This window comes from Trematomus bernacchii, unplaced genomic scaffold, assembly GCF_902827165.1.
Source record: "Trematomus bernacchii unplaced genomic scaffold, fTreBer1.1, whole genome shotgun sequence".
NCBI lineage: Eukaryota > Metazoa > Chordata > Actinopteri > Perciformes > Nototheniidae > Trematomus > Trematomus bernacchii.
Window position 1 is genome coordinate 3,789,525 of NW_022987607.1, and position 16,402 is coordinate 3,805,926.

Here is a 16,402-nt window from a genome sequence, read left to right on the forward strand (position 1 = left end):
AGTGCTGTATAAATAAAGCTTTATTATTATTATTGGAGTATAATGTTTATATCATGATGCTGAGCTCAACAACTAGCAAAGAGATAAGACTCTAAATGTTTTGACTTTTAACTTGTAGGATTAAAAAGGGACATTTCAACCCCAAACATATTGAGGGATTAAGCCATGCAGATTGTCATGTTTAGGCTCCACTACTTTAAAAATAGAGGTGATTGTATGAATTATATGTATCAGTATGCTGCAGAGACACTATCATGTACCTTTCTGTGAAATACCTAAACTGCAGTACTTACTACAGAGAAGTGATAAGTAGTGGTACATTCTAAAAAAATCTAACCGTCTGCATTTCCACTAGAGGTAAGTTTGTTAAAATCACATTATATTTTTTTATTGTGGTGTTTTTATTGTATTTCCTCTTCTGCAAATTATTTAGGTGCTTGATTTTAATTATTATAATTGTTTACTTTATTTGGAACTTTGCAATTGAATTAAAGTTACTTAAAGGTCACCTATCATGCTATATTTAGGCAATAGCATAGGTCTCAGATATACTGTATACAAATATATAAAAAACATGTCTATCAAGTGTTTTGCTGAAAATACCAAACAGATCCCCCATTCTAGCCATGCCTCATATCCCTCTATTTCACTTCCTGTTTCAAAAGTGCTGATTTGGGTATAAAGCTTTAAAAAAAGGAGGGGTCTGAGCTCATGCGGGACCCAGCAGCTACCGTCTAAACTAAATGCTGCCGTGATGAAACGCCATATCATGGATTATCAAGGATTCTCTCTGAAACAGTATGGAGCTCAAAGTAGGGCTTTGCGATTATGGCAAAAATCCTAATCACGATTATTTTGGTCAATAATTGATATCACGATTAATAAAAACGATTATCCATTTACTTTGAAAACATCCATTTATTGAAACAAAAATGTGAACAGTATGTTTTTAACAGTTGATTACCCTGAACTTTAAGTATAATTCAACTGAAAAACCAAAAAAAAAATATATATATATTATTAAATCTTTTTTTTTTTTTATAAAAATAATAATCGTTTTATTTCGATTACGTTGTTTTCGTAATCGTTGCAAGCCAAAATCGTAATCGAGATTAAAATACGATTAATTGCACAGCCCTAGCTCAAAGGCTTTCTCTCTTGCCGGTTATACCACAAGGTGAGTTCCTTTTTATTTCCTGCTTCTTCACACACATGCTCTCCAGTACAGGTTAGCTCTGAGTGTTAGCGATGCTAATGTAAACACCGACCATATTACGTCCAAAACAGTCGGGCATTGTTTCTGATAGCAACGTTTCTGATTGGGCCGTGGGTCCACATTTCAGATATTACGTCATATCGGACGCAAATCTGGATCAGCTCCGTTGTTCCTCCCCCACCCCTCCCCCCCCCCGTTTTTAGAGATTTGGGTACGGAGGAAAAGAGAGAGGGTTTTATTTTCTGACGCTGCGTGAGTTCCCTGACGCACCGGGGACACATCTTTATGTATAAAATAAATCAAAAAGTGCATTTAGCATGATAGGTCCCCTTTAAATTATTTAAGGTACAACTCGCTGGCTATCCAAAAATGAATCAGTTTTCAAACAAAGATCCTGACCTTAGCAACAGTTTGAAATGAAAATACAAAAAAATGCTGAGACGTATCATATCAGGAGGAGACCACACATCTTTCCTTTATGGTTATATTTACAGCTAACAGTCAAAGACAAGTGCCCCAGGGCCTTTGCTCGTTAATGAGATACTTTTCAAACACTTTCATCAAACCTATATCGTACTGTACAAAAGAATCACACACTAAAGGACTTCACTGACTCACTATCAAACCCACGTTCTTACGAAGCTTAAGAACTTATTTTATGGAACTTACTTTCCATCATGACAATCTCAGACGTTTTTTATTCCTCCGATTGATATTAATAACCAATACTTGAATCTGCTCTGTGTCATCGTAACAAGCTCATTATTAAATCCACGATTCAGCTGCAGAAAGGTCAGGGCTGCTTGAGGGAACATCGGATTGCTCCTGTTCCTCAAATGAAAGAATAGAAAGTACGAACGGAGAGTGGTGCTCATTTACACGGTGTTTATACGGAGCACTTACCATCACAACTCAAGGTGGTTAAAAAAACAGCCAGCTAGGAATAATTATAGGTTGAATTAGTCATGTATTGCAGACTGAATTAGCATGGTGAGCATACTGATGATTGAATGTTCAATTCTCCATTCCTCAAATATCCTTTTATTTCCATTCTTCATTATAACAGATAGCTGGGAGGTTTAAGAGGAATGATACTGATTAATCCACTGTTAAGAAGCACTGTGTCATTAAAGGGGAAACCTCTAAAAAAGTGAAGCTGAAGTTCCTTAAACCTGTATAAGTATTTGAGGAAAAAAACAAAAAATAACTGCAGGGATTTTATAGAAGTCTATGAAAAACATGACCCTTGTTATCACTTGATTGCCACAGTACACATTTTGCTGACACTATTATGGTTTAATTTGCTTGTTACACGTCTTTTTTAATACAGCATGATGATCATTTTGGAGGAAAATAGACGATAAAACTGCATATGTTTTAGGGCGGAGCTACCGTGTGATTGACAAGTTGCTTTATAGCGTCCAATGTTCAAAGAAACTTAAAGGTGGGGTAGGTAAGTTTGAGAAACCGGCTCGGGATCGCTAGAATTTGAAAATACACAACCGGGGAAAATCTGCCACTTCCTCACAGAGCCCCTCCTCCAACACACACGAACGCGCACATGACCAATGAGGGCACGAGATAAGTTTGTGCACAGATGGAAGGCTGACAGGCAGGTAGGCCATCCAGTTATTTTAGCCGGGCCGGCTCAGATGATTGGTCGTGCTTTTTACAGTACTACAGCTTCCACAGATGATATTTATTATGGATTTGTTGTCAAAGCACTTCAGATATTCATTGCTATCGGGATGTTAAGAGCATTCCATGGAATATAACAAGTATCTCAAGCCGGTTTCTCAAACGTACCTACCCCACCTTTAAAGCTTTAAGGATTCTGCTGTTTTTGTGTACTCTTCTGGAGGTAAGTATACATGCTAATTAATGTGCTCTATAGCTGAGAACAGTGGCGGACTGGCCATCGGGACGTTCGGGACGAATCCCGATGGGCCGGTACTGAAGTGGGCCGGTCGGACGATGTGGGCCGGTCGGATAAGTCACTAGCAACCCAACCCCCCCCCCCCTGTTGACAATTTACTAGCGGTACCGAGGTGGGCCGGTCGAGAGTCCTGGGCTGATTTTTAGTCCCAGTCCGCCCCTGGCTGAGAAGCGAGTTAGCTATCTAGCATGCTAAGTGCCGTAAGCAATGCTCTTTTGCCCATTGAATTTAAGGCTAAGATACAGGACATCATTTGATTTGTTAGTAAGACAGGAAGGAGACTTTAACTGGAACGCAAATGGGTGTTGAGTCTTTAAGCATTTGGCTAATTTTGGCCCAATTACCCAACTTATACTCGTGCCAGCATGAGTTATCATAACGAATCCACCCTTTCTGCTGAGCCATTTTTTAATAATTACCCAAAGAATAATTGCTAATATAACTATAAACCATGAATATACTCACAAAAGCAAACTTCTAAATACAAGCCTGTAAAATGTGAATTTTCTTTCACCCTCAAAAATGCTTTGCCAGGAAAATGTGGAAGACCTAAGAAAGGTACACAACCTCTACATGTCCTCTTCTCTCTGTTCTTTGTTAAAAGTAAATATGGGAGAAAAAAGAAAAATGAAAGTGCGGAGTCACGTCCGTCTTTTGGAACCATGTTGGGCTCCCAAACATCAAAGTGACCATTTACATTCTGAGGTGCTTCACTCTTTTTCATTCCCCATTAAAGAACACCATCAAGGAGATAAAGACCTTGTAAAAAGACATGTCCGTGAATGATATGAGAAGATGAAAGCAGCTCTGTCGCTCACCCCTCTCTACGTGCCGCCTTCACAGAGAGACTAAAACACTCCACAAACTTACTGCTCAAACACAACCAGGGAGATCTCTGGGTTTCTATCAAAGCGTGCACTAAATGGAAGTTATCATCTTGTGTACAGTATATGAAGGCCGATTGATTATCTGTCATTGATAAGACATTAAATTAACAATGTATTGCTCCGCCAAATGAATTATAGCTGATAATATGAAGCCAAATTCCTCGTGAACGTTTCATGATGTACTTTACAAAAAGTTTTGAATTGTTTTTAAAATTAGTTTGTCTTAATTTGTTAGTAGTGATGTCCATCATTGCTCAAACACTTGTAGCCTTACTTATCCTCAGCTGTGCATAAAAGACAGGTTATAAACTGCATTTTTAAGTCTGAAAAAAAATGGTATATATGTATTTAAGATCAGCCATGAGAGGATCAGATAAAATCCTGCTTTCCTGAACCACTCGATGGAAATGACATCTAGCAATGATTAAGTCTACTTATACATCTGCTGTATGTGTCCTCATGTATGAAAGGTGTTTCTACTTCTGTTTGTGTAACCCTCAACGTAAGCTCAATTTAAAAAAAGCCTCTTTGTTGTAGGAGGAAAAGTGTGGATGATTGACAGGGTCATATTTGCGACTGTCGGATGAATCCTAAGCTTCACCAGGCCTGGGTTGAAGCATCCTGAAAACATCTTGACACCTCATTCATCACAGAACAGGGAAGAAATATGACATGACAGGGCCATCTGATGTGGAGAGAGGATGAGCCGGAGAGACAAGCACAATATGGTTCTGCAGACGGAGACCTACGAGGTCACGGCCCTGATTCTCTTTGTATGTAAGACCCACAATGCTCTGTGTTCACTGGGTGTCAAACTCAAAACCGGTCCGCGACCTCATTTTATGTGACCCGCGAGAGCTTGCGAAGAATATTATATATAATACAATTGGTGTAATTGTTGAATATTTGCTTTCAATTATTTGCCATTTGTATAGAGAAGCCAAGAGTGTGCAAAGCTGTCATCGAGGAAAAAGGGGGTTCATTTGAAGAATCTAAAATAAAAATCATATTCTGGATTTTTTAACATTTTTGTTTTTACTAGATAATTCCATATGTGTTCTTTTATAGTTCAGATGTCTTTAGTATTAATCTACAATATGGAAAATAATTAAAAACCTTTGAATGAGAAGGTGTGTCCAAACTTTTGACTGGTACTGTATATTTATATTTATCAGCCTGTTGCAAAAGCTGGGGATGAAGGAGTATCCTCTGCCTCCTCTGTAATTAATATGCAATTCATATGCAGATATTCTGTATACACATTCACCATCAACTAGTTGTTAATTAACATGCATATTAGCAGTATATTGGCTCTTTATTAGTCATTATAAAACACTTATTAATGCCTTATTCTATATGACGTAATGAAGTGCTAGGCCATTAGTTGAGAGTTTTTCCTCAATAACCCTCTAATGAGTGCTTATTTATTGCAAGGAAGGGAGTTGTTGTACATGAGTTTGGGTCTCAATATGCTCTGCTCAATATGGGCCTATTACTTTTAGAATATGGTCATGTAGAATAAGGCATTAATAAGTGTTTTATAATGACTAATAAAGAGCCAATATACTGCTAATATACATGTTAATGAACAACTAGTTGATGGTGAATTGTGTACCTTAAAGGGGACCTATCATGCAAAATGCACTTGTGTACGTCTTTTCTACATGAATATGTGTCCCCGGTGTTCCAGGGAACTCACCAAGTGTCAGAAAACACAACCCTCTCTATTTTCCTCCATACCCAAATCTCTAAAAAAGGGGCTGCAACGGATCTGATAAAACTGATCCAGATTTGAACACTGTCCTGACGTCAGGACGGTGGCGCTACGGCTATTGGGCCAACTCCACCAATCAGGAGGAGACAGCCACGGCCATTGCCGTTCGAAAGCGCTGGAGACGCTGTAGTACATATGCCAGGCCTGTAGATGGTGCTGTTCTCACTGAATCTGCCCTTGCTAACACAGGGCTAAAAAAGTGCAAATTGAGCAAAATGAGGCATGGCTAAAATGCATGATCTGTTTGGTATTTAAAATATATATATAAATATGCCTTATATAGGTATGGTCCTACACTATATTATTATAATATAGCATGATAGGTCCACTTTAATATAAAGTGTTACCCAATATTACTATTATTATTATTAATAATGTTCGATAAATAACGTGCAATGACGTAACTACCACTACGGTTTTTGCACTACTAAATACTGTTAATATTTACATTAATTATGTTACCATCTATGTTTCCTGTAGTTATTGAATTGCTCTTGTTACTGCACTGTTAGTGTACAGTTTTATTATTATTGTGCTGCTGTGTTTATTGTATTTTTGTAACTCTGGCACAACAATTTCCTTCAGGATGAATAAAGTCCTTTCTTATCTCTTATATTATCTTCTGATAATGATTCTATAAGTGTGTCAGGAATATCTATAGAGGATGAAAGCAGTGATTGGATGAGTCAAAGCCCCCGGCTGTGTCTACAGGGAATGTCAGTCAAAAGGAGAAAGACATGTACGTCTATATATATATATAGTCTATATATATACATCTGCACTCGTTACCAGACTTGACATTTTTCGCCTTAAAGGCACATCGTGTCATATTATATCAGTTTCTGGACAGGCAGGATTTTTTTATTCCTTTTTCTGAATCAATTATACAACTTGTGACCTCTAGTTAAGACCTGATGTATATCACCAACTTATATGATAGATATGGGTTTAGTCTATCTCTGCGTGGAGGTGTGTTGCGCAGTGGACTAGTTCGTTGGTGTTGGGATCAGGGGAGCACAGGTTCAAACCCCACTGCAGTCAGCATGTCGTTGTGTCCCTGAGACACTTCACCCCAAATTGCTCCTGAGGGGATTGTCCACAGTATTGAGTATGTAAGTCTCTTTGGATAAAAGCGTCTAACAAGTGACATGTGATGATAACATTAGGACTAAGAACTCAATCTAAGAACTGTGTTATTACTTTTTATTGAACCCTTTGAAAATGAAAACATGTATTAAAAATGAAAATGTTCTCCAAAGGACACATGTCTGCTGTGCCTGATATTAAATACACATTGTTAGATTTGTAATGGTGGTAATTGAAAAAAAAAGTGTTCTCATTTTTCAGACGTTTCCCTATAATCTTTTCTTTTGAGAAATACTGGACATTTATTCATTTCTTGAAGCTTCAAAAACACAAATTGAAATGATCATATTCAGAGGGAAAATGTATTCCTTAATGAAAGTGATAACTCAGAAATGTAAAATGTGACAAGAAGCCCAAATCAGACCGTGAATTTTTTATGAGATACAAGCTGATAAAAAAAGTGTATGCCTGAAAAGTAGCTAGTAACTTTATCCTGTCACTTCATGCATTACATGTTCATACGCGTGTACAAGTTGTACAGAAAGTGTTCCACAGGCGGAGCAGTGGGAGGTAAATGGATAACCAGCATGAGACCTGAGATCAAACTCTCTTACAAGAGACACCAGAACGTGTTCGAATGTGAGCACAATTGTGTTTTTTATTTGGAAGATGTTCATGTAATGTCCGGTGATTTGTTGTTTTAATGAAACACTTTGGGGGGGGGGGGGGGGGGGGGGGGGGGGGGGAGACCAATCAGAGCAGACTGGGCTCTGGTTTCAGACAGAGGGTGAAAAGAGGTGCTGCAGCACAGGCAGTATGAGAAAAATAAAGAGCTTTTTGAACATTAAAGCATGGAGACATGTAGAGACACTACATACTGATATACACCTGAACATCAGCAGGAGAGGACTCTTTAAAGTAGAGACACTACATACTGATATACACCTGAACATCAGCAGGAGAGGACTCTTTAAAGTAGAGACACTACATACTGATATACACCTGAACATCAGCAGGAGAGGACTCTTTAAAGTAGAGACACTACATACTGATATACACCTGAACATCAGCAGGAGAGGACTCTTTAAAGTAAAGACACTACATACTGATATACACCTGAACATCAGCAGGAGAGGACTCTTTAAAGTAGAGACACTACATACTGATATACACCTGAACATCAGCAGGAGAGGACTCTATAAAGTAGAGACACTACATACTGATATACACCTGAGCATCAGCAGGAGAGGACTCTTTAAAGTAGAGACACTACATACTGATATACACCTGAACATCAGCAGGACAGGACTCTTTAAAGTAGAGACACTACATACTGATATACACCTGAACATCAGCAGGAGAGGACTCTTTAAAGTAGAGACACTACATACTGATATACACCTGAACATCAGCAGGAGAGGACTCTTTAAAGTAGAGACACTACATACTGATATACACCTGAACATCAGCAGGAGAGGACTCTTTAAAGTAGAGACACTACATACTGATATACACCTGAACATCAGCAGGAGAGGACTCTTTAAAGTAGAGACACTACATACTGATATACACCTGAACATCATCAGGAGAGGACTCTTTAAAGTAGAGACACTACATACTGATATACACCTGAACATCAGCAGGAGAGGACTCTTTAAAGTAGAGACACTACATACTGATATACACCTGAACATCAGCAGGAGAGGACTCTTTAAAGTAGAGACACTACATACTGATATACACCTGAACATCAGCAGGAGAGGACTCTTTAAAGTAGAGACACTACATACTGATATACACCTGAACATCAGCAGGAGAGGACTCTTTAAAGTAGAGACACTACATACTGATATACACCTGAACATCAGCAGGAGAGGACTCTTTAAAGTAGAGACACTATATACTGATATACACCTGAACATCAGCAGGAGAGGACTCTTTAAAGTAGAGACACTACATACTGATATACACCTGAACATCAGCAGGAGAGGACTCTTTAAAGTAGAGACACTACATACTGATATACACCTGAACATCAGCAGGAGAGGACTCTTTAAAGTAGAGACACTACATACTGATATACACCTGAACATCAGCAGGAGAGGACTCTTTAAAGTAGAGACACTACATACTAACATACACCTGAACATCAGCAGGAGAGGACTCTTTAAAGTAGAGACACTACATACTGATATACACCTGATCATCAGCAGGAGAGGACTCTTTAAAGTAGAGACACTACATACTGATATACACCTGATCATCAGCAGGAGAGGACTCTTTAAAGTAGAGACACTACATACTGATATACACCTGAACATCAGCAGGAGAGGACTCTTTAAAGTAGAGACACTACATACTGATATACACCTGAACATCAGCAGGAGAGGACTCTTTAAAGTAGAGACACTACATACTGATATACACCTGAACATCAGCAGGAGAGGACTCTTTAAAGTAGAGACACTACATACTGATATACACCTGAACATCAGCAGGAGAGGACTCTTTAAAGTAGAGACACTACATACTGATATACACCTGAACATCAGCAGGAGAGGACTCTTTAAAGTAGAGACACTACATACTGATATACACCTGAACATCAGCAGGAGAGGACTCTTTAAAGTAGAGACACTACATACTGATATACACCTGAACATCAGCAGGAGAGGACTCTTTAAAGTAGAGACACTACATACTGATATACACCTGAGCATCAGCAGGAGAGGACTCTTTAAAGTAGAGACACTACATACTGATATACACCTGAACATCAGCAGGACAGGACTCTTTAAAGTAGAGACACTACATACTGATATACACCTGAACATCAGCAGGAGAGGACTCTTTAAAGTAGAGACACTACATACTGATATACACCTGAACATCAGCAGGAGAGGACTCTTTAAAGTAGAGACACTACATACTGATATACACCTGAACATCAGCAGGAGAGGACTCTTTAAAGTAGAGACACTACATACTGATATACACCTGAACATCAGCAGGAGAGGACTCTTTAAAGTAGAGACACTACATACTGATATACACCTGAACATCAGCAGGAGAGGACTCTTTAAAGTAGAGACACTACATACTGATATACACCTGAACATCAGCAGGAGAGGACTCTTTAAAGTAGAGACACTACATACTGATATACACCTGAACATCAGCAGGAGAGGACTCTTTAAAGTAGAGACACTACATACTGATATACACCTGAACATCAGCAGGAGAGGACTCTTTAAAGTAGAGACACTACATACTGATATACACCTGAACATCAGCAGGAGAGGACTCTTTAAAGTAGAGACACTACATACTGATATACACCTGAACATCAGCAGGAGAGGACTCTTTAAAGTAGAGACACTACATACTGATATACACCTGAACATCAGCAGGAGAGGACTCTTTAAAGTAGAGACACTACATACTAACATACACCTGAACATCAGCAGGAGAGGACTCTTTAAAGTAGAGACACTACATACTGATATACACCTGATCATCAGCAGGAGAGGACTCTTTAAAGTAGAGACACTACATACTGATATACACCTGATCATCAGCAGGAGAGGACTCTTTAAAGTAGAGACACTACATACTGATATACACCTGAACATCAGCAGGAGAGGACTCTTTAAAGTAGAGACACTACATACTGATATACACCTGAACATCAGCAGGAGAGGACTCTTTAAAGTAGAGACACTACATACTGATATACACCTGAACATCAGCAGGAGAGGACTCTTTAAAGTAGAGACACTACATACTGACATACACCTGAACATCAGCAGGAGAGGACTCTTTAAAGTAGAGACACTACATACTGATATACACCTGAACATCAGCAAGAGAGGACTCTTTAAAGTAGAGACACTACATACTGATATACACCTGAACATCAGCAGGAGAGGACTCTTTAAAGTAGAGACACTACATACTGATATACACCTGAACATCAGCAAGAGAGGACTCTTTAAAGTAGAGACACTACATACTGATATACACCTGAACATCAGCAGGAGAGGACTCTTTAAAGTAGAGACACTACATACTGATATACACCTGAACATCAGCTGAATATGTTCTCTTTAAAACTGCTCACTGTTCTCGGTGAAGTTTGTAGAAAGTGATGTAATGTAATGTAGCCCCACAGTGTTTAATGTGGACTGAGTACTGCACTGTTTAAAAAATGGCCCCTCTAAATAATAAATTGCTTGTCCGCAGCCCGTCACCGTGGTAACGAAGGAGGGTAATTTGGCTCGTGTGTGCTCTGATTCAATTGGCGCACAATTAATATACCAGTCATCATTTTGTTTAATGGAAACTCAACTCCTGGCGTCTCCTGGTGTTCTTCATGACTGATCGAGAAGAAGAAATGAACAGGAGTAACATGCGAACTGGCTTCAAAGGGACTGATTTTTGGTTTTAAATGAGTGATGTCAGTAGATTGTATTCATGCTGATATGTAGAGAGGTTAATGTGGGTTTGAAAAAGTTAAATATTTATATAAAAGTGTTTAAAGTTTGGTGTGTTGTCGTTTCTTTTAGCATCTGCTACAGTAAAACATTGAAGTGAATAAGACAATAAAGTCAGTTCTACTAAATGCCTGTGTGATGTTTCACAGTATGTTTAATTCTTTAGAAATTCAACAGCTACTGTAATCCTTTAAAGGGGACCTATCATGCAAAATGCACTTTGTGATGTCTTCTCTACATCAACATGTGTCCCCGGTGTGTCAGGGAACTCACGCAGAGTCAGAAAATAAAACCCTCTCTCTTTTCCTCCGTACCCAAATCTCTAAAAACGGGGGAACAACGGAGCTGATCCAGATTTGCGTCCGATATGACGTAATATCTGAAATGTGGACCCACGGCCCTATCAGAAACGTTGCTATCAGAAACAATGCCCGACTGTTTTGGACGTAATATGGTGGGTGTTTACATTAGCATCGCTAACACTCAGAGCTAACCTGTACTGGAGAGCATGTGTGTGAAGAAGCAGGAAATAAAAAGGAAGTCACCTTGTGGTATAACCGGCAAGAGAGAAAGCCTTTGAGCTCCATACTGTTTCAGAGAGAATCCTTGATAATCCATGATATGGCGTTTCATCACGGCAGTATTTAGTTTAGACCAGGGGTCGGCAACCTTTTTGATATGAAGTGCCATTAAAAAAATTAATTGTTATCAGCGTGCCAACGATCGAGAACTATCAACAGGAGGGCGGGGGGGCCTCGCTGCGGGGAAGCAGTGTGTGCGTGTGTATGTTTCTGGAAGTGAAACGAGGCAGCAGAAAAACAGAGGTCTGTGATGTATTTTGTGAAACAGAAGAACAACTAAATAAATGCAACGGCCTCCCAAGAAGAGCTCGCCTCTCTCCAGTCATTTAAAGTGGACCTATCATGCTATATTTGAATAATATAGTGTAGGACCATACCTATATAAGGCATATTTATACTTTTTTTTTTTCAAAATACCAAACAGATCATGCATTTTAGCCATGCCTCATTTTGCTCAATTTGACATTTTTTAGCTCTGTGTTTGTAAGGGCAGAACAGCACCACCTACAGGCCTGGCATATGTACTACAGCGTCTCCAGCGCTTTCGAACGGCAATGGCCGTGGCTGTCTCCTCCTGATTGGTGGAGTTGGCCCAATAGCCGTAGCGCCACCGTCCTGACGTCAGGACAGTGTTCAAATCTGGATCAGTTTTTATCAGATCCGTTGCAGCCCCTTTTTTAGAGATTTGGGTATGGAGGAAAATAGAGAGGGTTGTGTTTTCTGACACTTGGTGAGTTCCCTGGAACACCGGGGACACATATTCATGAAGAAAAGACGTACACAAGTGCATTTTGCATGATAGGTCCCCTTTAAGCTAAAGTGGGTTATTGAACCTGAAGCTCGTTGCTTCTGCCCTCCTCGACTACGGTCTGGGAGCCGACAGGAAAGTTCAACACACAGATGGCCAGTCCGCACCTTTGTAGCATATTATTTCAATGAGAGATGAGCAGATCGCCACTGGGCTTTCAACTAAAGACACAGCCACACAAAAACTGCGGCATTTGTAAAGCTCCTTATGGGTACTGTAATTTGTGAAGTGCTTTCCTCTGAAACGATCAGCCCTGCACCACGGAGGAAAGCGGCAGAAAGTCACCTGGAGTTAAAGAGAGCGGGGCTGCGCTGCGTGCATGGCTTCCTTCTGCAGGTAACTGGGAGACGCGCTCTGGCGGCAGTCTCGTTCAGGATCCGAAAATACAATTTCAATATTTTGCACACTTATTCCACTTATTCCTAGTGTGCCACTGGTTACGGTGCTGCGTGCCAATGCTGGCACGCGTGCCAGGGGTTGCCGACCCCTGGTTTAGACAGTAGCTGCCGGGTCCCGCATGAGCTCAGCCCCCTCCTTTTTTATTTGTTATCAATTCTTTATTTTTTTAAAGCTTTATACCCCAAATCATCACTTTAGCAACAGGAAGTGAAATAGAGGGATATGAGGCATGGCTAGAATGGATGATCTGTTTGGTATTTTGAGCAAAACACTTCATAGACATGTTTTTTATATATTTTTATATATCTGAGAATGCTATTGCCTAAAAATAGCATGATAGGTGACCTTTAACATAAAGAGATAAAATAAACACTGTCTCAACTTTTTAAAGAGTTCTGAAGTGATACTTGTTGTGGTTACAAAACCCCGGGAAGCTTATCATAAACTCTGCACAGAAAATATGATTTGGAGTGAGCTGAACTATGAAAAAGATCCCTTTCCACCCCCTAATTCCCATCATATAATAACATCCCACCCCTGCAGAGAATGGCCTATGAGTCACCATCATCTCGTGGAGAAGGTGCAGCGGATACACAGCTGACAGGAATCATGATTCAACTCTTTTTAGAGAGATGGCAAACCTCAGCAAGAGTGCGAAGAGGTTTGAGAACATGGGCAGGTACGTTCTATTTTCATACGAGTGAAAACACTTTATGAAGACACTGATTTGGGACTAAACATATAAATAAACTGATATTTAAAACACCTGAACTAATTACCCCAGATTGTGTTTTTATGAAAAAGTGGGAAACTAAGAAGATGTCAGTCACAAAGGGTAGTTGAATTAGTTTTGGGTTAATCATAAGCTCTTTAGGGAATAGTGAGGAACCCCTGACCCTTATAATATATAATAATATTTATATTATTGTATTTATCATATAGGTCTTAAAGGGTTTTATCTAATATTATTTATTTAACAGTTTTAATAGCAACATTTCCTTTTACGTTGATCTTTTAATATTTTAATCAATTAACCTTTCTTAGAATTAAGACGTTTTTATTACTATTATATTTTTGCTATATAATTGTTTTTGTTGTACTTATATATTTACTTTATCTTATATGGTTATATATTGTTGCATCAATTCACTTAGTTGTGTGTTTTCTTCTCCGAGAGGAATCATTATTAATTTAATGTGTGTGTTATTATCATACCTGTTACCTCCTTGTGCCTCTTAACCTGTTAACATGTTATATGTTGTTAACATGTTATATGTTGTTGCTATGCTCCATGTGTCTGTACAGTTTTTAACATCTGATCTGAGGGGAATTTGTGGTTTGTTTTTTACTTGTGATGTGTCATCATTTCAAACAGCACTCTGAGCTGCACGTGCTGTATGAAAAGTGCTATATAAACAAAGCTTATTATTATTATAAATTCGTAGAAAAATAACTTGTCCGATTGTGTTTTTCTGAAAAAGTAGGAAACAATTTAAGAAGAAGTCAGCCTCACAAATTCAGCCTCTTATCAGTTTGTTTTTGGGTGAATCAGAAGGTCTTTCGGTAATACTGAGGAACCCCTGACCCTTAAAAAAAATTGTGGAAAACTTCGAAAAATATCTTAAAGGAAAAATAACTTTTCTTGCAAAACCAACCACCTGATTTTGCCCTGACTCATCCCCATGTTTTAATCCCTCTGTGTGCAGAAAGAGAAACCTTCCCCTCACCTCTGGCACTCGCTGGCGTGCAGAACCAGGTCCTGGTTGTTCTTGGCGCTGACGGTGAGCTCGTGCTCCGTCGGGTTGAAGATGTCGAGCAGGAGGTGACACTGACGGGTGCTGAGGACAGAAACAGAAACACAAGAGATGAGTGCACAAACCAAAACCTGTCCAGTTACTATAGGCTGTGCAGAATACGGATACAAGTATATTAAAGGTCCCCTATTACACTGTTTTCCATCAATACATTATAGGTCTCAGATATATACAGAACATGTCTCTGATTGGCTGAAACACCAAACAGATCATTGCAGCATTACCCATAATCCCCTCTGTTTCAGCCCTGTTTCAAAAGTGCTGATTCTGTCTGTTACTTTAGATGAAAATAAGGAGCCCCTCCCCACGCCCCTCTGAGAGACATTTGGTTACAAAGAACTCAATGGTGCTCTAGGAGGAGATTCAGGTGATAAGGGGGGGGGGGGGGTTACCTTGGTTGCTGATTGGCTAATGGTTACACAAGACACAACATCGTTATGACATCATAAAGTGGCCAAAATCTGATCAGCTCATTTTCAGACAGGTTTTTATAGAAATGGATCAGGACAACTCGCAGACACTTTGCGCTGTGCTTTATAAGAGTGATTCACATTGATGACATGATTTGGACTCTGATATTTAAGATAAGATAATATGTTAAACAGAACACAACGCTTTGATAGTGTATGCATTGTTATAGAGCATTAGTTTGGAGCAACTGTTTGAACAAAGGTGATATTGCCATAACATTTATCATGTCACTTTTACTCTTTTTCTAGCAGAAAGCTTACGTTTTATTCTCTCCTCGTGCACACACATTTTGAGCAATCACAATGAGAAGATGTGAAATTAGAAAACAATCTTCAAACCCTTATATTCTTAAGAAACCCAATGAGAAAGTACTTTCTTTTTGCACAGGCTCAACCTGACGCACAGCAGCATTTTAGACAAAGCGGACTTCATAAATTATACACGTATACATGCATGGGGTGCCCATATAACCTGTGCATAATGACGTGTTTATGTGTATGTGAGTTTATACTTTATGCATGAGCTTGTGATTACTTTCTAAAAATACACGGCCGCATACGAGCGCGGATGCATGAGATCAAGAGAAGACACGATGTGAGGTACTCATCAATACTTGTCATAACATCAAAAGGTGGCGAGGCTTTCATCAGCCCGGCTGCAGCGGCCATTTGAACATCAGCCCGGCCGGCTTTTGTCATGCAGATCATAAGAGGAACAATTTGTGATGTATCAAGACCGGAGAGATGATACAGGGCTTTCAAAGAGTTAATTTTAACCCTCAAGTAGGCGGTTTTTCTTTTTTTAATGACGGATAAAAGGAGCTGATCTGTCAAAACAGAAGCAGAGGACAGACGTGTCCAGGGTGCTCTGGTATTAATGCGGTCTAAAAATAAAGTGACCCTCCTCTACATTGAACTATTAATTGATGTACATGTAC

At 39.3% G+C, this 16,402-nt stretch overlaps 1 protein-coding gene across 3 annotated transcripts in view; it reads right to left on the bottom strand.

Annotated features, from left to right (window-relative positions):
- Positions 1-16,402, bottom strand: part of trappc9 (trafficking protein particle complex 9) — a 308,135-nt gene that overhangs the window by 106,039 nt on the left and 185,694 nt on the right. For all 3 annotated transcript variants that reach the window (XM_034131111.1, XM_034131108.1, XM_034131110.1), the window contains one exon: positions 14,908-15,018. In XM_034131111.1, the coding sequence (XP_033987002.1) occupies positions 14,908-15,018 (111 nt within the window). The remainder of the gene's footprint in view (positions 1-14,907; positions 15,019-16,402) is intronic.